Raw genomic sequence first — 26,668 nt, 5'->3', positions numbered from 1 at the left:
GTGTCCTTCTGAGCCCTGCCTCTGGATTAGTCCGTTGGTGCACGGTTAGTGAAGGACAGAAGACAGAAGAGAGTCGAGAGGGGTAGAAAGAAGGGAGTAGGCTAAGGAAGGGAGGAAAAGAGGTGATTGAATTCTCTTTCTGGAATCTTTCCGTTGGCCTACATTGTGAGGTGGGGGAAGAATTTATATTTTGACTTGAACTCTTTCTGGAAAGTTTATGTCACTTCTGAGACCTCTTAAAAATAGTGAGAGTGAAGCTGGGGGCCGGTAGTTCACACCTATAATCCCAGCTACTCAGGAGGCTGAGATCTGAGGATTGCAGTTCAAAGCCAGCCCGGGCAGGAAAGTCCATGAGACTCTTATCTCCAATTAACCACCAGAAAACTGGAAGTGGTACTGTGGCTCCAGTGGTAGAGTGCTAGCCTTGAACTGAAGAGCACAGGGACAGCACCCAGGCTCAGAGTTCAAGCCCCACGACTGACAAAAATAAAAATAAAAAAATAAAAATAAGTGAATAAATAAATAGAGTGTGTGTGTGTGTGTGTGTTTTTCCCCCGGATGTTTAAGATTGACTTGTTTTTGTTGTTGTTTGGAAAGATTTTTCACTGAGTCTGACTGTATGAGACAGAATGGAGACTAAAGTTTTTTGCATAATAAAGGTCAAGTAAAGTAGAGACTCACTTTACTTCCATTCATGAGATCTGTCATTCCACTTAGTGGGCCAGTGAAGCAGATAAAAAATGCTGTCAAGGCAGAAACAGTCAATTTATGTGAATAAAACTCAGTGAGTAATTGTGTGACTCATTTCAATGACTTCCTTCTGTTAGCCACAAACCGGAACACATTGTTCAGGTGCTTTAAGATCCTGGTTGGTGATGAGCCTGTCAGTATCCTCCAGGGAGAAATTGAAAAATTAGTTGGGGGTCATAGAGCAATTGCCATTAAAAAAAAAGACATCCTTCAGTCTACCTGATGGACCATTCAAGTGATTTTTTAAAAGTGTTCACTTTCAAACAGATTCTCCACCAATAATGGGATTAAGAAGTGTTTTCATTTTTCCCTTGGCAGTCAGAGACAGTGGTTTGGGGACATAGAGTTGGCATATGCTCAGATTAGAGCAAAAAGGGTGAAAGATAATAAAGGACTCCATCTCTATGGGGTGTAGTCAATGAACAGTAGGAATGTCTGATGTTTGTAAGTTCTTTCCTGTTTCTGGGCCATAACTAGTAACTATTTTTTGTTAACTTTTGGCAAACATGACATAACCTTCAGCCTTGGATTATTAGTACCTCACAGGCTTTCATTAAATGAGACAATACACCTAAAATTCTTGTACCAGTGGTTGCATCAGAGTACAAATACTACAAAAGTACAAAGTAATATTATGCCCTGGAAAGAGAAAGCTGTCCTAGCTTGGAGGAATTGAAAGTTGGTAGTGGAAGGTAATTAGGAGCTGGACTTTTGAACAAGAATGAATAAATTGCTGGGTGCGTGTGACTTACAACCTGTTATCCTAGCTCCTCAGGAGGCCAAAATCTCTGGATCATGATTCGTAGCCAGCCTGGGAAGGAAAGTCTATGAGACTCATATACAATTAGCCACCAGAAAACCAGAAGTAGTGGTGTGGCTCAAAGTGATAGAGCACAAGCCTTGAGTGAAAAAGCTGAGGGACAGCACCCAAGTCTTAAGCTCAAGACCCACGACTAACAACACCACAAAAGAATGAATAAATGACATCTTAACTTTAAACATCATCTTAACTTTCTCCTATCTCAATCCTCTTCTTAAATCCTGAGAACACTGGTGTGGATGTTTGGCCTCACTTAACTACTGGGGTATTAAAGAAAAATGGGACCGGCTACAAGGCTAAATCCTGTGACAATGTGGAACCTACAGTGAGCTCTCCAAACTTGGGGTCTAAGAATAGCGGGAACCAGTAGACTTATTTTCCAGAATCCTCAACTTAAGAAAATAGTTTGCTCTTATTTTTGTGTACCTGATACCATCTGCTAGCCCCAATTTTGTAAGGACTTGGGTATGCAATTCTGTGTGTTCTACTTAGGTCATGGGGCTTGAACTGTGGGTCTGGACGCTGTCCCAGAGCTCTTCAGCTCAAGGCAAGCCCTCTTCTAGAGGACTAAAGCCACAGCACCACTTCCAGTTTTCTGGTGGTTAATTGGAGATACGAGTCTCATAGACTTTCCTGCCTGGGTTTGACTTTGAACCACAATCCTCAGATCTCAGGCTCCTGAGTAGCTAGGATTATAGGCATGAGCCACTGGCACCTGGCAAGATCTCTTAATAAAGACACTGTGAGAGACACTTGTCAAGTTTCTCCTCTATAAAAAGGTTGCATTTTGCAATAAAATATCCCTGGTTGATGTAAATTAAGCAAAACATGAGCTTTATTTTTTGCTTCACTTACTTTCATCTCTCCCACAGACCAAAATAATCTAGTCTGTTGTTGACAGTCTTTTCCAGTTGTTTCCTGGCAGTCAGGCCAATAAGGCTCACAAAATATTTGGTACATGACTTCTATGATTCCCATTATCTGCCTGTAGCCCAATTGAATTTTGTGTAGTCTGTGAATGATGTTGTGAATATCCAAATAGCCTTTGGCAAGAATGAAAGGTTCCTTTATTGGCAGGATTCCCAAATGACTTCAGTGCATTTTTACTAGATTAAGTCCAGTCTCACACTGGATGCAAGCTTTACAACAGCTCAGCTATATCATCAATCTTACTCCCTGGTGTGCATGAAGCCTTCACCCAGGTCAGGCTAATCTTCAGCTATAGTAGCTTACCTTTTTTTTTTGTCAGTCATGGGTCCTGAATTCAGGTCCTGGGTGCTGTCCCTGAGTTCTTTATGCTCAAGGCTATCACTCTACCACTTTGAGCCACAGCGTCATTCTTGGTTTTTGAGGGGTTAATTGGAGATAAAGCCCCAGTTGGCTTCAAACTGTGATCCTCAGATCTCAGCCTCTTGAGTAGCTAAGATTAAAGGTGAGAGCCACTGGCACCTGGCTAGCTTACCATTTTTACTACTGCTTGCCAACCCTAAATTGTCTTATTTTTATAGATCCAAATTTTACCCCTATCTCAAGCTCTTACATAAAAGCTACCTAACCTTTCATTTGAAATCTTCCAAAGAAGTTTTTCTAAATCTAATCCACATTTTTTTGGTGTGTTCATATTAGTAGTTAGGATTCATCAACTGATTGAACAATTGACACTATACCAGGATCATAATGCAAATTTAATTACGTGTTCTAATATTACATTTATTGTATGTGAATGCTTCAACAACACCTTAAAGGGTTTTAATCATAATCAATTTTTTTTCTCGTGCTATTGGGCACAAAACAGAAATGCAATAATTTTTTTTTTGGTCAGTCATAGGGTTCAAACTCAGAGCCTGGGTGCTGTCCTTCAGCTTTTTTGCTTAAGGCTAGAACTTTACCACTTTGAGCCACAGTGATTTTCTGGTGGTTAATTGGAGTAAGTGTTTCACAGACTTTCCTGCCCAAGCTAGCTTCCAACCCTGATTCTAAGATCTCAGCCTCCTGAGTAGTTAGGATTACAGGTGTAAGCCGCTGGCACCCAGCAATAAATATATCTTGACTTGACAAAATCATATGTAAGATAAATTTAACTAGACTACGTTAAGTGGGTCACTTGTTAGACTCTTAGCTTATGGTCATTAACCATATTGAGTGGTGGACTAATAGTAAATATTTATTCTTCCTTATACCTGTCCTCATAAAAACTTTCATAGAGACACTTTGTTTAAAATGTTTTATTAATAGTTCTTTTTCATAGCTCAAAGATACTACAGATAATAATCAGCAGAACAACTACAACAGAAACTTCACCTCTACAAAGATAGCCAGTGTATAGACTTCATTACATAGGCACATTTTTTTTTTTAAAGTAAACTGGTTTTCACATCAAGTTAAACAAAATACTGCAAGAAGTTAACTGAATGAAGATGTATGGTGAATGAAGGAAAATATAAACCTTGGATCAGCTAAATCATTCAATGGATTTGGGGTTTGTCCATCCGATTAATCTCTTGAATATGGCAAATGTTTTCTCCAGATTATGTTGGCAAGTAGAGACAAAGTTAAATGAATGCTGAGAGTCAGAGATCATATAATCCCATTCTCTCATTGCTGTTTTTTAAACCTTTAAATCTAACAGACTGCTATTGAGAGCTAGCCACACCTTTGCTTTCCCAGCACTGATCCTGCCATTCTAAAACACACAGGAGATGAGAGCACTTGAGCTTAAGGCTTTACTAACAGCGTGGCTAGATAGTGAAGGTTTGTTCTGGATAGAACCTGAGTATGAACTGCAAGTAGATGCTGAAATTCCTTGTTCTATCCAATTGAAATTGATCCATCACATGAAGTAAAACCAAAAAAAAAAAAAAAAAAAAAACTAGAACCTCCCTCAAACATACCATGCAAGAGAAGTTATTTGTGGCTTTTGAAGTTTTTTTCAAAAGTCACTGAGGGATAGTGAGATGGAGGGCAGGAACAATCCCTTTCTTTCATCTAGTGTTGTCCTAACTTACAACTAGTCAGAAAACATGATACTGTTTTCCATTCTGAAAGTCTTGTAGTCTTTTATATAATTGGACATGATCTATAACTCATTGACCATCTTAATAGCTTTACAACCAGACATCCTTTGTAGCTTGAAGGCTTAGATCTAGATCTACATCTGCTGTTAAGTTGTTCTGAAATCCTAAGATCTATCTGGGAGACTTTATACTTCTTTACACTTAAACCACTGCTTTACATGCTGGTGGGACTTCCCGAGCAGCATGCCAGCTTGATCATTACCTCTATCTTTGTTTCTGATTTAAGCAATATCTTGAAGGGAACTAGCAAATAGAGGAGAGCAAGCTTTTCTGTGTTTCTGTCATCTGGGCAGATGCTAAAGGGGAGAAAGATAGGGAAAAAAAAATAGACGAACAAGCCACTTTTCTTAATATAAACAACTTAAATTTCTTGGTTCTTACAATATATGAAGTGTCATATTGACACGAAAATCACTATCACTAAAATGGCACCAAAGGTTATTTTCATAAAATAACCCATAAAACTAGAGCTGGAAAGAGCCCAAGGAAACAATGAGTCCAGCTCTCTGACTCTCATCTGTGGAAAATGAAGTCCAATAGGGAAAATTCCTACCAAGTCAGTTAACAGTGATTGTCTTCATAATTATGTCCTATAAAAAGCCACAGAAACCCCAACTTTTCCCTTGGAATAACCAGTACGGCACACCTACCAATGATTTTATATAAATGATCTTCAGTGTTCCATGTGGGCTCTTTACTCTCTTCCAAGATGCTGGCTGCGAACTCAGCATCTTCATCAAGTAGACACTTGCTACAATACTTGTTATGCTGAATAATTCTTTTTTTATCCTTGCCTTGGAATCTTCCAGCTTTAAGAAATGATACCAAGTTCAAATGTTTTGAGGGTTAGTGTCCAATGTTGTATTTTCCATCTCTTTATAATTTTTCATATTGAAATTCTAAATTTTCCCTTTTTTTGGCCTGTACTGGGGCTTGAATCCAGGCCCTTGTGTTCTCATTTGACTTTTTCCACTCACAGCCTTCTACTACTTGAGTCATGCCTCCAGCTCTGGTGTTTTGCAGGTTAGCTGGAGGTAGAAGACTTGAGAATTGGTCTTTCCTGGATGGCTTTGAACTTGGATCCACAGAAATCACCTTCAAGTAGCTAGTATTGTAGGTATGAGCCACAAGCTCCAAGGCCTATATTTTCTCAGTCTGTTCTTCTATAGCTTTTAAAACAACAACAACAACAACAACAACAACAACAACAAACACAGGGCCAGGAGCTGGTGGCTCACGTCTGTAATCCTAGCTACTCAGGAGGCTGAGATCTGAGGATCGCAGTTCAAAGCCAGCCCAGGCAGGAAAGTCTATGAAATTCTTACCTCCTAAACCACCAGAAAACCAGAATTGGTGCTGTGGCTCAAGTGGTAGAGTGCTCACCTTGCGCTGAAGAGCTGAGGGACAGCACCCAGGCCCAGACTTCAAGCCCCACAACCAACAAAACAAACAAAAAAAAAACAGTTATTGTTGACCTGTTTGCCTCTTTCCAGGCACTACCAAGCACATTACTTTGGAAACTTTTTTCCTTTATGTTGGCTTGGAATTGAAACTTGAGAAATATAATTTTTCTTGTTTAGCTTTAAAAACAAAGAACTAGACTTTCTTAAGCAGATTTACTAAGGCACACTAGAAGAAATGTACAATCTCTACTTTCTGGCTTTAGTTAATACATGGAAAAATATTAGTAAGACACACATTGTTTTCTACATTTATTTGCCTTGCAGATCTTCACTTTTAATTCCTTAAATACAAAATTATGAGTCACAATATCCAAAGTTAGCTAGTCTCATTTACAATGGACATAATTTTAAAATGGAAATTGGCACTTAAGATATTCATAATGTTTAGAAATCATCTTTAGAAACTTGATGAGAATAACTTGACTAATTTTATATAAATTATAAAATTGCCATGGTCTGGATAGGACTTGGTAGTGAAGTATTAGAGATGATTTATTTACTACATGGCACATTTTTTCAATATTTTTTTTCAATTTCCTTTTTTCGTTTTGTTTGAATTTCCTATCAAATTCCATTCTTATCATCATCTCTGGCATTAACATATAAAAATCCTTAGAAGAGATAAAACTGATATGTCCAAATGGGAGAATTTGTAAAAGTAAGCTGGATGACAGTACTCATACACAAATTCAACAATTCTGAAGTTTTAAGAAAAAATCCAGCTTATTTTCTACATTTCCACTTCTACACGTATCATAAAATAGTAAGTCATCATTGAAATTATCTTAATTACATCTGGCAAGCCTCAGCCTTCCTATTTCAGATCTTTTACTATGATGACATAATAAATGCCATGTGAAACTGGTCGTGTTCAGTATTGGGGAGGACTAAAACTGACTATGCACTGTATACAGGAGATTCTCTCACTGGCCATTCTCATTTTTTCTTCATTTTCTTTTGTGCTGATATTGGGCCAATCTCACATAGCATTTTCATGCAAGCTGGTGTTCTACCACTTAAGCCACATCTCCACTTCTGGCTTTTTGCTGGTTACCTCCAAAGGTAGGAGTCTCTGAAGATTTGTTTTCCTAAGATGGCTTTAAACTGGGATCCTCAACTATGATGACAGGTATGAGCCACTGATGCCCAGATTGTTGTTGTTTTTTGAGACAATCGTTTTATGTAGACCAAGCTGGTCTTGAACTCATTATGTAGCCACACTGGCTTCCAACTTTAGAACCTCTGCTTCCCCCTCCAGAGTGGTGATCTTCCCACTAGCCTTTCTAATGGGCAAGGCCCAGGCTCATATGTCTGTTGGACTGGAAGCAATAAAAGGGAATCTGTAATTTGCCTATGGAAAGCATCTTTGCTACTGTAGCTTTGTGCAGAAATGTTTTTCAATATGAGGAAGGTACACTGTAGTTCAAATTCAGCAGCACATTAAATGCTTAAGTGCTGATAGTTACTATTAGTTGATTCTGGAAGCCAGAAAAAAAGGGAAGAAAAATTATTTAAGTTCTCCAGAAAATGAAAGCAGCTTGCTTGCTTAAAAATGAGTATTTGGTGGAAAACAGAGGTTAAGTAGTTTCAGAGTCTCAGGTCAGTGTTCATTTAACAAACAATTATGAAATACCTAATAATGTCCCTTTATTTCATAAGTATGCTTACTCTACAGTAAGAGTTTAAGGTGGCTGAACCTTATTATACTCCAGGCTTTGTTAGAGGTACTGAAAACACACAGAGTAAAATATGTTCCTTGTCTTTATGCATTGTACTTCTCAGGAACATGAGTTTCTAGGGAAATAAATTCCTGCTTTCGACTACTGGATTAGAATAGAAATTAGACTCATTTCAAATAATATTTTAAACTTTAAAACTGGGTCTCAAAGATCATGAGCCCTGATAATAGCATAGGAAGGTAGAGGGTAGAGAAGAACTAAACAGGGGGAAAACCGCACAATAAAACTGTCTAGACAATATTTAATATGAACAAAGTGCAAACTTTTGATAAGGAACAACCAGTATTATGTCTACAAAAGAAGGTCAGAGGGGAATAATACTCCTGTCCCAAATACCTCACATTTTCTAGTTTTGCATATCAAAATGAGTACATTTCTCCCAGTTTTTCTTTGTAAGGTTGAAAAGCAATTCCTGGACTTAAGAGAAAGCAGAGCTCTTGACATCAGGTGACATCTACTTTATGCTTTAATAGCAATACTATGTAATGATAAAATGAATTTGCTTTTAAGATTTTCATGTTATTGATAACAAAGAACAAATTCTCCCCCAGCCCCCAAAAAACCCCAGAGTCTCAAATGTAGGATCTGTATACCAAAAAGGAAATTTGCCCAACTGTGGGTTTTTTTTTAGGTTTTTAAAAAATTAGGTTATTAGTAAAACACTAAAGATATATTACATTATAGTCTCCTCAATGTTACCTATAATATTTTGCCTAAAAAAAACAGTAGACCCGGCTGGGAAGGTGGCTCAGTGGTAGAGCGCTTGCCTTGCATGCATGAAGCCCTGGGTTCGATTCCTCAGCACCACATAAGCAGAAAGAAAAAAGCCGGAAGTGGTGCTGTGGCTCAAGTGGTAGAGTGCTAGCCTTGAGCTGAAGAGCTGAGGGACAGCGCCAGGCCCAGAGTTCAGGCCCCACGACCGGACTCAAAAACAAAAACAAAAACAAAAACACACACACACACACAAAGTAGGCCCAAAATGAACTAGCTGGAATCAAGGTAGTAGGGTTTTGAAAAGTTAACAATAATTTACTTGAGGAATAAAGATCACGTAAAGGGATTTCCCCACCTTGGTTAAAAAAAAAACAAAACAGTTCAGATGAAAGCATAGAGGCAACGAGAAGGAGCAGGAATAGGATGGAAAACAATATGCACATGGTGCTTTGCAGGTTGGTACAGATGTTGACACAGTGCTGGGCTTGGGGAAGGGGCTGGGATGACCTTCATTCATATTGACAACTCTCTGGTCCACTGGACATTCTGTGCCTTGAATTCACCAAGCATGCTCTGGGATCGCCTGACAGAGAGCTTCTGTGGACTCCACTGTATTTCAGCATGAAAATATTTAGGAAGGAAAAGACAACTGGAATTAGCCTCATTTCTACTGAGACCGTTTAAAAGGAAATTTAAGTCATCATGCAGCCAAAATCCAGTGTGAAAATCCCTTTTATAGGTGATTATTTTAACCCTTGGGCATTACCAGCAACAAGAGATTTTACTTCTTCTAAGACAATATTTACTAGAAAATTCTTATATTAGAGTGTACATTTGTTATCTATAAAGTTATGCTTTGTTTCTAGTTTTGCTCTTGGAAGCTATATAAAATCTAATTTCTTCTCTTTTTTATAGTTCAACAGTAACTCCCAGCTATACTTTCTTTTTATTTATAAGAGCTGTTTCCCAGTTCTTTATATAATCAGACTCTTGATAATCCTCATCTACCTGTGGACACAAACAACTTATTAATACCTCTTTTACAATAAAGCATCTATAGTTGAAACCCTCTATTTAGATATTTACTGGCCAATGCATCATGCAGAATCCTTTAAACATCTAGTAACACAGATTAAGATAGAATGCACTAGCTTTGTGCAACAATGAACTCACAATTCAAACTCCACTTCTCCAGGAAAACATTTCTACAAGAATGGCTGGAAAACCAGGTCTCCCCAGTACCCTCCCTCTCCCTCCCTCTCCCTCTCCCTCTCCCTCTCTCTCTCTCTCTCTCTCTCTCTCTCACACACACACACACACACACACACACACAAGCCCACTCATATACTCAACATTGTACTTTGAGGATGGCATTTTAAGTATAAAAACACAGAATGTAAGATTTCTCGCTAACATCTGTTCAGCCACATCCCTGTAGGTTCAGTATTATCCTTAGAAAATTTAAAACATTACGATTTCTGTAATCCATTGTCAAAACAGTTAAAATTCAATGACCATTCACTGAGTAAATCTTCAATTGGTCAGCCAAAACTGGAAATATTGCCAATTCCTGTATTAGCTACAAAGCTGATTAAGTGTCCTTTCTTCACAAGAGAAAACACCAAGATACAAATGTGATGCAGATGTGGGCAGGTATAGATGAAGGGAAAGAAGATTGAGTGTCTCAACTCTTAGAACCAGGATTGGGAAATAATGGCTTTCCTCCATACCGACTCTACTGTTTTGGATCTATTACAATACTGTGATGATCAAACTCTGACACTGGGGGGAAAGTTCATTCAAAGTTAGTTAAAAAAAATCCTTTCACCTTGAAATTCTTGTAACGTTTGAGTTAAAGAGACATGCAACCGTTTAGTGGCTATGAGGTATAAAAAGGACTCCCAAATGCCCCTGATAAATGCCAGAGGACATGAATCCATATAAATGAGTCCTCATATGTCTCAGGAAGCAGAAGGGGTATGTATTTTTCAGTGTGAATTTGAAAATTCACTGACACTGAGGCTGTTTACTGAACTGAATATAATCTTACATTTAATGACCCTTTTCCACAGAGGAAAGGCAAATTCAATTTTGTTTTCCACTCAAAAGAAATATAAATCCAATCCAATCTATTTGTAGAATGTAGGCCCAGTCACTGAATTTTTAAAAAAATCCTAGTTTTTCCCATTGTCTATTGTGACGTAGGATAACAAATCCTGTGACTGAAACCCTTGAGAAATAGGAAAATAATAAACAACAAAACAAAACATAACAACAACAACAACAACAAAAACCCTTGAGTTCAAAGCAATCTAGAACAAGGAGAGAACACCTGAAAAACTCCTCTTGCATAGTGTTAACATTTAACGTTCAAAGACTCTACACAAGGTCTACTAGACCCAAAGAGGAAATTTACTTTGAACCTTTTCAGAGCCTTTTATATAAAGAGTGACAGAGATGGTTTTGGGATTGATTTCTCAGGACTACTTTTCTCCAGACACTCTTGAGGGATAAATGATTTTCAGAACCAGTACCAACACTGACGTTGGAGGTTCCTTTCCAAACTCTGTCTTCACAAACCACATACCAGTGCTGCAATACAAGCAGAAACAGACAAAGAAGCTTAATTACATAATAAGCTTCAAAAGTCAGGTGCACCACGTGCTTCAGGCATGATCAGGGTCAACTAGCTTCCAGCAAGCAACCACCTCAGGGGTTCTCCTGTTGAAATACAGGTAACCGTGAACAGGAAGCTCTCATAGACTGTTCCCACATGGAGTCGCCACAGCACGTGTTGACTTCAACTTCAGCTATTCAGGAAGGCATCCTGTCGTGACTCTTGGGTTAGGATTACTTGATGTAAGTCTTTATCACTGTACCCCACACTCCTTGGGATTAGCCATTTCATCTTCATCACAGTCTGGCTTCAAACTCTTTTTTTGTTCAATTTCCACCTGCCCAAAGAAAAGTTGCAGAAAATGTCATGCAAACAAATGGAAGAAAAAGACATTCAAACGAGCCAAAAGAACCTCAGAAGGTTCTTTGAGATTCCTTGTGCTTTTGCTAAGGTTTTGGGCTTTAACACACTGGAATTACTGGCCTTGAGTTCTTCATCTTTCCTCTCTCCTTTTCCCCTTTTCCCCACTCTCTTTTCCCCTCTTTCCCCCACTCTATCTGCCATACTAGAACTCAGGGCCTGGGCACTGCCCCTTAGCTTTTGTCAAGGATGGCTCTCTACCACTTGAGGTACAGCTCTTCCTTTGGATTTATGGTGCTTAAGTGGAAATAACATCTCACAGACTCTCCTGCCTCGGTTGGCTTAGAACTTCAGTCCTCAGGCTGCAGCCTCTTCAGTAGGTAGGATTACAGGTGTAAGCCACCAACACCGGCAGTTATAACTTTCTTTGCACACGTTCTTTGCATGGTCTGGAATGACCTCTTTCCAATATTGTATCTGGAAGATTCTTATTCTCTGTCTTGTACAGTTGCTCAAAGGTCACCTTTGTTCTCGATTCATTAAGTAGACCAAGTGCCTCCCAGTGAACTGTATCTAGAACATTTGGAAATGTACCTGGCTCCACTATTCCACTGGCTCCATAAGACAGGGAGACCTCATTGGCTACACTATCCAACAGTGTAGAATGGAGTAAGCATTTGAAAAAATGTTACCCAATGAAAAAACTCCCATGTATCTGATTTAAACCCCTCCCAATACTTCCTCCTTTAACAGCCTCCAAATTGACCAATAGTGGAGTAAATGCCAATATTTTTGCTGTTATTACAAAAAGACAAACCAATCTCACCTTGAAAGTACCACACTTCAAATTCAAGCAATTGTTTGCTTGATAAGGGAATTGATAAGGGAATTCTTTGAGCTCAGGAATCTCATAATTAAGGTTGTTCTTCAGCACTTGCTTGGCTGTTTGTGCTGACTGAACAGGGTCATGTTTGAGGGGAAGTGCTATATTTTTTTCTGGCCACAAGGTGGAGAATTTGTTCTTTTCTGGTCATTAAATGTTTCAGGCCACACAACTAAGAAAACATTTAGAGGAACAATAAACTGTTGTATAAAGCTAAAGGTATTATTTTGAATAGGAAATTATTGAATCACCTTGCAAAATACTTCTTAAGATCTGACATTTAAGCTATCAAATCTCTAATTCTACATAGACCAACTACATAGACCCTGTCTCAGACCAAAACAAAACAAAATAAAATAAATGCCCTCCCCCAACTCCCTTGAGCTCCAGCTTTGACTACTTCTCATACACTTCTGATCCTATTATTATTATTATTGCAGAAGTTTGCTTGGCTTTTGAGTTTTGCTTTTGTTCAAGTCCTGGAGCTTGAACTCAGGGCCTAACACTGTCCTTGAGCTTCTTTTGCTCAAGGCTAGAACTCTACCACTTTAGCCACAGTACCACTTCTGGCTTTTTCTGGATATGTGGTACTGAGGAACAAATCCAGGGCTTCATTCATGCTAGACAAGCACTCTACCACTAAGTCATATTCCCAGCCCCAACTTTTGAGTTTTTGTATTGCTATGGCCCAGGACAGAGGTTATGTGTGTCCTAACTATATTCAGATCTATTATTATCACCTCCTGTGAATGAAATATGTGACTCAAAAGTCAGTACTTTCCTGATACTCCCCCTTCATTTTGCAACATAAATGGTATTACAAAGATATTCTCCCTTCATTTTGCAACATAAATTGTATTACAAATGAGTAATAACAATTGCTTCACCCACAGTTCTTTTTGTTGTTATTCACATTGACAGACATATTATCTCTCCTTTTTTTTTGTATCAACCTTTCTCACAATACAGATTATACATTAAAATCAGATATATCCACAGCTATGCACGTGAACTTCCTCTAGGGTGGTCTGGTCAATGAATGTTTTTTACCCTGGGTAAGCACCGCTTAAAAGGAATAAGGGTGGAGAGGGGGATGGGTCAACAAATGCACTTGGAAACCAGAGAGAGCCCTCAAGGCTACCTTGTAGCTGTAGTGTGCAGAATAATTGACCCACTTCCGGACATCAGTCTTGTCTTCCACGGAGACGGATCGAACAGCAGCTTTGGAGGCAGAAGTTGTGGGCATGCTGAATTCCACATTCACATGACTGGCAAACTTGGAAGGCACTTCCCGGTCAGAGCCAAGTTCCAGGTGGCAAAAGAAGCAGTGTGGGTGTCCAGATGCTGTGAAAGAAAGCAGTCAGAGATCTAGTTCTTTGAGGATGGTGGGGGTTTTAGTCTCTTTTTTTTTTTTTTTTTTAGGCCAAAAGATCCATCTCAATAACAAAGGGGGCCTGGCAAGCCTGGCACCTGGAAGTCTTTCAGAAGGCCCAAATTTGAGGGAGAATTTGCTCCCTCATACTCTGTGTGCCTCAGGCTATTTGATATAACACCATCTCATTATTGCAGCCTGGTATCCTAGCAATAAAACCCACAGCCTGAGAAACAGGGGCTGTTCTGCCTGCTCAGGTCAGAGTGATATGAGGACACAGCACAGATTACTAAGCAAGGGGCTGTGGAACAGAAGAAACAGAATCAGCACCAGCATTTAATAAAACTTCAGCTACAGCCATCTGCAGCAAGACAAACTGAACTTTCTTAATAGCATTCCATGCATACAGAAAAGCTTTTGGTGTGTTTTTGTGCATGAATGATACATGACAGTGACACTCCTTGTGAGACAGCACTCTCATATTAGGAAATACATGGCACACTAAACCGGACACTCGTCTGCACTCAGAACTCCCGGGCTTGACTTCCAGCTCTCCTACAGACTGGCCTCAATTCTTCACCTGTAAAACGGGAAAGGTATGAAAAATGGGTTCAATCTGGGTTCCTGTGGCTCACACCTGGAATCCTCGCTACTCAAGATGCTGGGATTGGAGAACTGTGGTTTGAAGCCAGTGTAGGCAGGAGTCTGTGAGACTTATTTCTAATTAATCTCTCTCCCTCCATTTCTCTCTCTCTCTCTCTCTCTCACACACACACACACACACACACAAAACTGAAAATGGAGCAATGGCTCAAGTTGTAGAGTGCTAGCCTTGAGTGAAAAAAATAAGGGACAATACCCAGGACTGAATTCAAATCCCAGTACCAGCACAAAAGGAAGAAAAGGAAGGAAGGAAGGAAGGAAGGAAGGAAGGAAGGAAGGAAGGAAGGAAGGAAGGAAGGAAGGAAGGAGAGAGACAGAGAGAGAGACAGAGAGAGAGAAGTTGGCTCAGCTGGGTGCCAGTGGCTCATGCCAGTAGCTACTCACAAGGCTGAGATCTGAGAGTTATGGTTCAAAGCCAGACTGAGGCAGGAAAATCCATGAAGTCCATCAAACTCTTATCTCCAATTAATGAGCCAAAAAAAGAAGTCCAGAAATGAAACTATGGCTCAAGTGATAGAGTAAGTGAAAAAGCTAAGTGCCCACGCCCTGAGTTCAAGCCCAAGTACTGGTGTGCACACACACACACACACACACACAGAAGCAGCAGCTCAATGCCAGGCAAAGTCCCTTGATGACCTTTTAATCCTGTAAGTCTATGCATAGTTTTACTGAAGATGGATAGAAAATGTAGCATTTTATTCTCATTTGGGAATATTATCAAATTTTTGAGGAAAGAGCTCAGTGCTATGATTAGAACCATGGATGCCTCATTGTCATTCACCAGACGTAACAAGAAACATTCATTGAGCATCTTGTGCCAGGTGTCATGCTAAATGCTTCAAACAGATTCAATTCTTTCACTGGATCTTCCTAATGATCTCTTGATGTCTTAACGTGATGCTCACTTTACAGATAAAGCTTATGGAGGCAAGTGAACACAGCTAGGAAGTAGGAGACTAAGAACTGAATCCAGTAGTCAGTTCTTAACCACACTGACTGTAGAGTATTTTTAACCACCTTGTCTAAGTCATAACCTTATGGTCTCCAAAATCTAAGTCTAGATTCGAATGGGATAGAGATGGAGTAGGCTGTATGAATTGGCTATGGATAAACACAATGAAATGTGTTCAGCTTCATTATGTAACTGACATAGCCTTTTAGGTATGCATTTCCCCTAGGTAAACAATTCCAATTTTCTTTATTAAGGTTTGGGCAGGATGTTTTAATCAGAGAGTAAAAAGACACACACCCGCTCTCTAAGGAAAACATTACAGAGTGAAGTATTTGTTTTGCTCTGATTCATAAATTTAATATAATTCAATGGTTATTTCCAAAGACTAAGACTTTAGATAATTGAAATGTTTGTACTGATTTTTAAGAAATTTAAATAAAATGCAAAGAGGTAAAAATGAATCCATTTGCTATATCTTTTTTCAGTACTATGGATAAAATTACATCACTATAATTTACTAGACATTTATTACAGGCCAGATACTTAACAGCATTATACAATTTCCTTATGAATGAGCTAGGTATTAATAACCCTATTTTAGAGATGAGAAAAATTAGGTTTCTCTGAGAGTGTTAAGTCAATTGCCTGAGTTCATATCACCAATAAACAGTAGAGGTGGGAATGTATTTCAGATCTAACTCCAAATTTGGTTCTAAAATTTTCAGATGTATTCCTACAGATTAGATCAATGTTACATATAATATATAGAATATATAACCTATATATATATAATATCTTAATAGTAGCTTGAACAAGTGTTTTCATGTTTTTATTTAATTACCTTTCTTTGTACATTGTGGGAATATTCAGAAATTATTTCTTTTACAAAAGTGACTCTTTTCTTTCTACCAAAGCACGTGCACAGCATGCCACCAAAGCATGTGAATGTAGCACTGTACCCTATATTGCTGTTAGCACCTATTTGTTGTTCAAGGCTGGCTGAATAGTTATAGAAGCTGCTACTACTTAATTTATGATCATTAGCAAAAAGCTCACATATCATATAATCTTTCTAGATTGAATTTAACATTAATATTCAGATGTTGGGGCCAGGCAAATGGTGCATACCTGTAATGCCAGCTACTCCAGGAGTCAGAGGTAGGAGGATTGTGGTTGAAGGTTGTCCCAGGCAAAACAAGCAAGACCTTACTTGCTGTGAGTGAAGCTCAAATAGAAGAGTGCCTGCCTAGCAAATGTGAGGCCAAGTTCAATCCACAGTAGCACATATGCGCTTGCGTGCACACACATGCGCGCACACACACACAGAAAACAAAAAAAAAAAAACCCATAATTTTTTCAAGAAAAGATTAATCTCATCATATTTGGCTTGTTTTGAACTTCATATAGTCTAAAGATAGCTTTCTTTGTTGGAAATAGCTATCAATTCAGAGTGCCTTATTTTTTCCATGTGGAAATAATAAGATTTGTCTAGAACCTTACACATGATTAAGAAACACTTGTGAGATCTGGCTGGTCCTTGAAACCTGCTATGCTTGAGCTCAGCTGGGCTGAGCTGTACTGGCGGAGCATGTTAGAATTCCATGCAAGCTACTTGGTCTACTGGTGGTAGATGCTGGGCCAGGCCCAGTGTGGAGGTAGGCTTAGGATTTCAGGAAAACTAGGGATGTTGTCTTGCTGTCCCACACTGCCTGAAATCATAGTCATTAGCTTTTCCTAAGGCCATTCCTTAGTGCTTATATCCAAGAAACTAATCCTATGGTACTTTTGAACATTTGAAACCACTTTGAAATGTGTTTGTATACACCGAGAAAATGGCAAACTATGGTTCTCATGCATTTTATTTTTATTTTTTTATTTATTTTTGGGTCCGGTCGTGGGGCCTAAACTCTGGGCCCGGGCACTGTCCCTCAGCTCAAGGCTAGCACTCTACCACTTGAGCCACAGCGTCACTTTCAGCTTTTTTTCTTTTTGCTTATGTGGTGCTGGGGAACTGAACCCAGGGCCTCAGGCATGCAAGGCAAGCGCTCTACCACTGAGCCACCTCCCCACCCCCTCATGCATTTTATTTTTGAGCCTCCTGAAGCTTGAACTCAGGGCCTGGGCACTGTCCTTGAGTTTTTGTACCTGAGGCTAGTGCTCTACTACTTGAGCTACGGCTCCACTTCTGACTTTTTTACTTTTAATTGGAGATAAAAGTCTTATAGACTTTCCTGCCCAGCCTGGCCAGACTCCTGAGAAGCTAGGATTGAGGGCATGAGTCACCGGTGCCCAACAGTTCTCATACTTTTAAGATAAGGTCTACCACTTTTGTTTGGCCTGACCTCAAAGTCAGAGTCCTCCTGATTTTCCTCTTGAGTAGCTGGGATTACAGATGTACATTACCATGCCTCGCCATTAGAGATTACTTCAAGTGTGTGTCTATCAGCCTTCCCTATGAAGAGGAGTTGGGGTATGGCTGTGTGGCTTTAGAAGAGTAATGTTGCTTTCTGGGCCTTAATTTTCATTTGTAGCATGGAGAGGTTTGACTAAGGGCCCTTTCCAGCTTGTACATACAGCAATTCCACGGCTCTGTCCTCACAAAGGCTTGTATACCAAAAGAGAATCAGGGGTTCTCTTTTCCTCTGTCAAGCCGGATGGGGGTCTATGGCTGAGACACAAATTACAGCGCGGTCACCAAGAGAATAATACAGAGCTGATTTCAGGGGGCAATGAATAAGCAAGCACAGAGAGGAAGCCTTGGTTTGTACAATTCTGTCAGTTTAGAAATAGACAGCAGCAGACACAGAGGTCCAATTGTCTCTTCAGTTTGCCCTGCTACACCCAGTGTCTGACACAGAGTGCCTGGTGTGTGCCCACTCCTCGGGACAGCCTGGGGCGTCGAGCAGACTGTACTGTCTGCTGCTGTCACATCAAATCCATCCTGGATACCAGGATACGGTAACAGACACTCCACGATTGAAGCAGCAGATGAATACTCTGAACACACGGTAAGGATTTAATGGTAAGAATGAAAGAAGGCATGGCTCCATATTTCAATCAGGATTTTTTCCCCCCAAGCCTTATTCTCTCTCCCTAACTAGCAAATCTGCTTTGGTGAAGACATGGACATAATTTATTATAAACAAGAGGAGAAGTGGTTTGTGGTTCTGAGGATCATGGGCTTGTTGCCTGCCACAGTTAGCCACACTCGAAGAACATGAAGTGATTAGAGCTCCTTTGCCTGCTGCCTCATCCTGTCCTTTCCTTGACTGTTACTGGAGGAAAGTAATTGTGGTGGGATCAATCAAGCACAGCAGCATCCCTTAGGGCTAAGAGCAGGGCAGCTGGCTAGGAAATGATTGGCAATTGTTTCCATCAAACATTCCTTCCTTTGCTTTTTGTCTGGTAGCATGATGGCCCTCTTGGATCTCATATTCTGCCAGATCTTTAGTCTCTTTTCCATCTCTGAGTCCCGAGCCAAGCTCTGAGTTTGAGTAACTGGACTCAGAACTCTCACATGCATGTAAGATTGCACATAAGCCAGTCCTTTCACTTTTATCCAAGGCATTGTCAGAAAGATCTCTTTGGAACCCACACATTTTCCAGGATCTGAGAATGGATTGCTTCCTGCCCTGTAGCTAATGCTCCAATGAGCCCCAAAGGAACACAAATTGAGAAGAAGCTTGCAGCTCAGCTGAGCAGAACAATACAGCTCGTTATGGACTATGTATGATAATAAGGGGTGAAAAGATGTCATGAATTGGGTCACTACACTTATTACTTCATGCAAATAAATACTTGTACTTTTCCACCCCTCTCCCCATCACCTTCCCTGCCACACTATGAGAATGAACTCTTCATACAGAGATAGGATGTAGAAAGTGAATCCCAGCTCCTCAGCAAACACGTGACTGTTCTCTACAGCAGAAACTACCCACCTGAGTTTTTGTCGGGCAGTCGGTTTATCCTCCACACAATGGAGTTGAAGGCATGCTCATATTTGGCAGTTCCCAGAGTTACTCTCATGACAGGCTCGGAGCCCGAGATACTAGTTGAGCCAAAACTTGCTCCCCGGTTCACTTTGGCTTTCAAAGACTTTTCCCCCAGGACACTTTCCCTTCGGAAGTTTTTCACCCACTCACTAGGCACTGGGTAACGAACCATTACATTCTCACAGGGAACCTGAGTGAGGGGGTCGCAGTTAGATGAGAAGCCGGTTGACATCCTCAGCCAGCTCTGCACTTCCACCTCTGCCCCGTTGATGCTTGCCGCTGTCCTGAGGGTGAAGGGCAAAGTCTTTTCAGCAAACACGGTCCTGAACCGCATTAGTTCAAACCGGCATGCATCCAAAGGGTTGAACAGAATAACACGGGAGCTGTTGAAGACCTCCTCGTCCACACACCCATGGAAGCGGCACTCATGGAGCTTGATCCACTTGCTGGTGGTGGTGGGCATGATGTCCTGTCGAGAAACAATCTCATTGCCTTTGATGAGGATATCATTGAGGCCCAAGCGACACTCTGCCAACCCAGAGAGAAAACTCAGGATATGGATCCGAGTCAAGACATGGTGCTGGAGGATCTGGTTTTCGCCTTTGCTCACAATACCGGTGAATTCATCTCTGACATCCACCGTAATCTCTTCTTCCAGGTAGTTCAAGCCAACAGTGCTCAAGTCCATTGACAAGACAGGCAGATCCATGAGACAGTCCTGAACTGCGCGGATGAAGCTCAGGAAGTCGTCGTAATTGGTGGTGCCCAGCTTAATCACTTGCTCCCGCTCTGCGGTGTGGGTCACAGCGGGTTTGGGCTGGTATTTCTTCTTCTCCTTGTAAGTGACACGATCTATCCGCAAACTGTGGATCCTCCCATTCTCGTCGTAGTTTTGAAGCCTGGGTTCTGAAACGTCATGGCAGATCTCCAGCTTGAACTCACGGAATGGTTTTTCTAGGCCCTGTTCATAATATAGCTGCAGGAAACCACTGTCAGTCAGTTTGATGTAGATTGGTCCCCAGTGCCTGGAGGACATGATGTTTTTCTTCTCAGGGATCCTCAGCATCATTGACCACCCATCCCTGGGCTGGGACACAGCTGACCCAGGCAGGTGAGCATCCAGGTGAACCCAGGCTGCTGGGTCATCGTCAGGTAGTGTTGTGCTGCCCAAGTGATCAGGGTCATCAATTTGGAGTTGTTTGAGTTTTTCCACAGCATCAGAGTGGGATTGAGTTTTGCTAGAATCATCAAAACTGATGGCATCCTGGTAGATTACAATGAGAGAATCTCTTTGGCTTTTGCCAGTGGTACTGGAAATGGAACTGTTTTGGGAACGCCGCTCTTGTTCCTCAAAGAAAGCACTGAATGGGTTGATAGGGGAGGGCTCGACATCCTGTAGAGTCTCATTCAGGAAGGGATTGGTTGCTCTCCACGGTGGTGCCTCAGTTATGGAAGGTGGGCGGTTCAAGGAGGAAATGTCTAGCTTCTGAGCTTTGGAGAAGTTCATCAACGTACTCTTGGGACGGTCCCTCTTAAATGACCGGGTGGAGTTATAAGGTATGTCTGAGGTCACAGGTGCAGAAGGTGGTGGTGTACTTGGCTTCAAAGGGGAGGTGACGGGTGGCAAAGTGCAGTGGACTTCATTGTCATCGAAAGTGACCCAGCTGGGGAAGCGCGCAGAAGTCACTGGAGGGGCAGGTTGCCCGTTCATGGCTGGCCTGCTCGCCTGCCAGCTAATGGTTTCCACCTCTACTTCTTCATCTTCCTGGAGGGAGGAGGAATTGTCTACAAGGAAAAAGAGAACCATTCAGGACATCTGGAGTTATGAGAACCTAAAGCAGGGGAATAAGGGGCAGCTTGAATTTTATCTAGAACCTCAGTGAATGCCAAAGCAACTTATTCCTATCTCAAGTGCATGGCATGGATGCAGACCTCAGAATTTTGTAATGAGCACACCGGAAAGACCATGACATGAAATGCATTGGGTATACAAGGCTATCAAAACAGAAGCACTAACTGGAAAGACCAAGGCCTCGAATATATGTTTTCTGTACTTAGCTCTGAAGTTATTTAAACACTGAAAATGACTTTCTATGTAAAATGATAAAAACTGACCTCATTAAGACAAGATATAATTGCAAACAATAGAGTGAAAAGAATTCTAGCCTAATTGTGGTCAATACACATTAAAGACAATGTTAACATCCTTAATATGCATGTAATAAGTTCATACAAGTGAATAAGAAAAACATCAAACTCCAATATGAAGAGACATAAAGAGATGTCTCATGAAAGAAACTTCAAATGTCAAATAAGCACATGGAAAATATCCAATCTCACCAAGAGTAAGAAAAGTTAAAATTAAGCCCAAAAAATCAGTGATTTTTAAAAGTTTTTATCCATTTAGTGAAAAGGACAGGCTCCATGATAGAACACTAAATACATTCCCACCTTCTTTTTTTTTTTTTTTTGGTCATAGGGCTTGAACTCTGGGCCTGAGCACTGTCCTTCAGCTCAAGGCTAGTGCTCTACCACTTGAGTTACAATGCCACTTCTGGTGTTCTGGTAGTTTATTGGAGATAAGAGTCTCATGGAATTTCCTGCCCTGGCTGGCTTTGAACTGAGATCCTCAGATCTCAGCCTCCTGAGTAGCTAGGATTACAGGCGTGAGCCACTGGCACCCCCCCTACACACACCTTCTGTGAGCCTAAGTTGCTATAAACAGTCAGAAGAGCTGGTGGCAGTTTCTACTGATGGTCTCACAAATACTCATCAACAATGGCTTAGCAATTCTACCCCAAAGGAACAAATTCAAATTCAAGTTGGAAGAAATTAGCATTATTTGTCATAGAGAAAATAAAAGGAATGATTTTAAACACTCAACAACTGGGTGAATAAACTCCAAGAAACGGAAACAAGAGGTTTTTCTAGTGTACCATTTGCAGTTTGCTCGGTTTCTTTCTTTCTTTCTTTTTTTAATGTTCCAAATGTGATGGGTTTATTTAAAAATATGGAATGCTTCACCAATTTTTGCGTGTATCCTTCACCAATTTGCCTGTATCCTTGCTCAGGGGTCATGCTGATCTTCTCTGTATCCTTCCAATTTTAGTATATGTGCTGCCGAAGCGAGCACTGTTTGGTTTCTCTCTCTCTCTCTCTCTCTCTTTTCCTTCCTTCCTTCCTTCCTTCACTCCTTCCTTCCTTCCTTCCTCTGTCTGTCTCTGTCTGCCTCTCTGTGTCTGTCTCTCTCTCCCCTTTAGTTTATCTATTCCTTGTTGTCACTGTGCTTGATTTCTGTACCCTTTGTCTTATATAAGTTTATTTGATTTGGAAGGGGAATCACAGAAACGGAGGGACAAAGTGATACTCACTAGACACTATGTTGGAAATGAACTTTACAACTTGGAAGGGAGGGAAGGAAGAAAGAGACAAAATGAGGGAGGAGGTAACACTGTTCAAAAAGAAATGAACTCATTACCTTACTTATGTAACTGTAACCCCCCACATCACCTTTTCTTTAATATATATATTTTTATTGTAAAGATATTGTAAAAGAGGTTACAGTTACATGAGTTGTTCATTACCTTTACAATAAAAGGATAAAAAAAAAAGAAATAAGAATGTACTCAAAAAAAAAAAAAAAAAAAAAAGCTGGTGCTGGTGGCTCTGCCTGTAATCCTTGCTACTCAGGAGGCTGAGATCTGAGGATCCCGGTTCAAAGCCAGCCGGAGCAGGAAAGTCCATGAGACTCTTATCTCCAATAAACCACCAGAAAACCAGAAGTGGTGTGGCTCAAGTAGTAGAGAGCTTACCTTGAGCTGAAGAGCTGAGGGACAGGGCCCAGACCCAGAGTTCAAGCCCCACCATTCACAGAAACAAACAAACAAACAAAAAAACAAAAACCCTTAGGGACAGTGTCTAGGCCCTGAGTCCAGACCCCACAATGGGCACAAAAAATAAAAATTAAAAAAAAATTGAGGCATATAGTAAAATAAGTTCCAGACACTAAAATGTTTACAAGTTTAGAATAATATAAGAACAATGGTATAATGATGATATGATAACAATCTCATGATATAACCTCTTTTTTACCCTAAAATTTCCATCTTGGGTTTTACTTATAAATAAAGCAACAGAGTCTTGAATCTTGATGAAGGAATAATCCAAACAGTTTTTGGTAGCACAGGGATCTGTGTGTCTGCAAGTTGTGGGAAGGGAGGAGGACATGAAGCCTTCATAAAGCAGGAAGGGAGGGATTCTGATGAAGCAAGGCACAGGTAAAAGCTGTTTGGTAGACTGTAGATAGTAAAGGTTGATGATTGAGTGAGAAGAGAAACTTTGCTTTGGAGTAGCTCTTTCGCTTTCCTTGTCTTTGGAAGGATGCACATAGGAATCTGTGCCACCCTTTCACCCAGCATGTCCATTGCTGGCCATTTGGAATCAAAGGGCAATGGACATTCAAAGGTTGAGTTTTCTGATTGCCTGGCTTCAGGCATACTATACCCAGCTATATCAAATCTGCAATGTCACACAGAATTGCACAGGTAATTATCCATGGATGGAATGGTTGGCTTGTCATCCACTCTTCCAAGAAGTGTATTCAAACAGACAGCAGTTTCCTTGGGAAATGTCTTTGAAAAGGTAAGATGAACACATGAGTACACACATGAGTAGATCCAGATCTATACCAGCAACAATGAGTATACAGTACTTCCTAGATGTACAGCACTGCAAAAGCCTTTCAAAGCACCTTAAAAGTAATAATGAGCCAGGAAATAGTGACTCATGCCTGTAATCCTAGCTACTCAGGAGACTGAGATCTAAGGATCGTGGTGCAAAGCCTGCCCAGGCAGAAAAGCCCAAGAGATTCTTAGCTCCAATTAATCACCAAAAAGCTGAAAGTGGAGCAGTGGCTCAAGTGGTAGAGAGCTAGCCTTGCACACAAAAGCTCAGGGAGAGAACCCAAGTTCTATTGTGCCCAGGACCGGCACACACATATACACAAAAAGTAAAAATGAAAATTCACTTTTCTTTATGTATATGTGATTTATTGTGTGGAAAATGAAAGGAAAGTGATCAAGAAACTATCTAGGTCTATAGCATTTACATTTTATATACTTACTATATTATTATTATTTAAAGCTAAGAGCTTTAAATAACCCTGAGTAAAATATAGTCACCTCAATGGAACAGGTGATCAGCCTCCCTAGAGAACTGAGAAAAGCAATTTTTTTTTTTTTTTTTTTTTTCAGAATTTAGGCTGGGCACAGTAGCTCAATCCCAGCTAGAGACTGAGGGATCATGATTAGAGACCAGTACAGGCATGGACATAAATGAGTCTCTAGTTCAACCAATGTCCAGGCATAGTGGTGGCACTTGTCCTTTCCAACTGTAGGGGAAGTAAAATGATGGTTACAGCGATAAGTGCTTGTCACCCTAGTGCCAAAACAGGAAACACAAATAAGAGGACTGCAGTCCAGGTTGGCTCAAGAATAAAATAAGATCCTGCTTTTTTTCTCCCAGTTATGGGGCTTGTCTCAGGGCCTAGGTGCTGCCCCTGAGCTTTATTGCTCAAGGCTAGCACCCTACCACGTGAGCCACAGTTCCACTTCTGGCTTTTTGGGTGGTTAATTGGAGATAAAAATGTCACAGACTTTCCTGGCCAGGGTGGCTTTGAAACTATCATTCTCAGATTTCAGTCTCCTGAGCAGCTAGAATTACAGGTGTAAGCCAGTGGTACCTAGCAGAGGACTCACGAATCTGTTATTAGCTTATTCTAAGACAAACATGCAACAATGTACAGCGTAGATGTTTATCATGGCAATGTTTGGAGTCCTGAAAAATTGTAAACAACCTAAATGCTCAACAATGGGAGACTGGTTTTATAAATTGTTATATCCTTAAAATGGAATCCCTTGTTGCCATTGAGACAATGCTCTTGATATATGTTTACTCACATGGAAATTGACCAAGACATACTGAATTGAGTGGATAAAAATAAGAACTTTCAATCTGAATTCAGATGCCCTGTGTTTCCATTATGTATTGGCAGTTTACTAGTTATGTGACTTTGGGCAATTTTAATTTCCCTGTGCCTCAGTTTTTCCACCAATGGTTTTAGGAAAATATTAAGCACTACTTGGCTGACAAATAATTAAAGTTCAGTGGATATAAGTTGCTCTTACTACTGATACTGGAAAGCTACATTTATTATACAAAGTATTCGTGTGTTAGAAAGTATACAAATGCAATATTTTATAATGCTTTGTTACTGAAAATAAATGTCTTAGGTGGAATAAGAGGCAGATAAAAATTTTAAAATGTTTTCTTTCTTTTAAAAACAATGTTATCTTGGTCACAGGGCAAAACACACCCTTATTCCAATTATAAATTAACCTTAAAGAAAAGACACAAGCAGCTTAACAGCAGTCTGTTGAGAAAGCAGCAATTATTATCTTTCCTCACACAGTTATGACCGACTGGTGAGGCCAGTGGTAGAAGCAATGAGGGGAAACAAAAGCCTGGCAAATTTTTCCAATAAGAAACAAGCAAAAGCTAATTATCTTAACTACAAAGTTAACTATTACCCACAATTCCATTTTACTGACTCATTAAAATGAAACCTAAACCAAAGATTCAACATTCATTTAATTACTATCCCTTCCACTTCCTACATCCAAATTGGTTTGGTGCTATGAGCTGGGTTCCTGCCCAACAAAAGTCATCTATGAAGATTAGGTTCTCCTGTACCTCAGGGAAAATTTTCAGTTCCTAAGAGGTTCCTGGTGTTTTTACTAATGCAGACGAAAGAGAATCAGTGAATTCTTTAATGTTAGACCACAATCTGTTCTAAGTTCTCAAAAATTATAGTAAATGAAGTGATTACAATGGCAATTAAGGATGTCAAAAGTAAGAAGCTATTTTTCCATCTTCTTTTTCCCATTTGTTAAACTAACTTGTTAAAAGTTATGGAGAGGGCTGGGAATGTGGCTTAGTTGTAGAGTGCTTGCCTAGCTTGCATGAAGCCCAGGGTTCAATTCTTCAGCACTATATAAGCAGAAAAAGCTGGAAGTGGAGCTGTGGCTCAAGTGGAAGAGTGTTAACCTTGAGCAAAAGAAGCTCAGGGACAGTGCCAAGGCCCGAGTTTAAACCCCAGGAATGGCAAAAAATAAACAATGAAATAAATGAATAAAAGTTATGGAGAGATATTTGCTGAAACTTACTGGGAGTGGCAAGAATAAATATTCTTAGGTCAACATGAAATGGCAG

General features: G+C 40.3%; 1 protein-coding gene and 1 non-coding gene across 2 annotated transcripts in view; both read right to left on the bottom strand.

Moving 5' to 3' along the window:
• Positions 1-6,098: 6,098 nt before the first annotated feature.
• Ston2 (stonin 2) overlaps positions 6,099-26,668 on the bottom strand; it is a 151,608-nt gene continuing 131,038 nt past the window's right edge. Inside the window, exons 5-8 of the mRNA XM_042692598.1 lie at positions 19,346-21,184; positions 13,562-13,764; positions 9,879-11,514; positions 6,099-6,155 (exon numbers count right to left, since the gene is read on the bottom strand). Coding sequence (XP_042548532.1) covers positions 11,431-11,514; positions 13,562-13,764; positions 19,346-21,184 — 2,126 coding nt within the window. The 3' untranslated portion in view covers positions 6,099-6,155; positions 9,879-11,430. The remainder of the gene's footprint in view (positions 6,156-9,878; positions 11,515-13,561; positions 13,765-19,345; positions 21,185-26,668) is intronic.
• On the bottom strand, positions 22,425-22,532 carry LOC122118897. The gene has a single exon (XR_006149452.1). It is a non-coding gene; the product is annotated as a U6 spliceosomal RNA (small nuclear RNA).

The sequence above is a fragment of the Dipodomys spectabilis genome, unplaced genomic scaffold, assembly GCF_019054845.1.
Source record: "Dipodomys spectabilis isolate Male_0828 unplaced genomic scaffold, ASM1905484v1 ptg000157l, whole genome shotgun sequence".
Taxonomy (NCBI): domain Eukaryota; kingdom Metazoa; phylum Chordata; class Mammalia; order Rodentia; family Heteromyidae; genus Dipodomys; species Dipodomys spectabilis.
The sequence above is the reverse complement of the archived record's forward strand: the minus strand, read 5'-3'. Positions and strand labels throughout refer to the sequence as shown.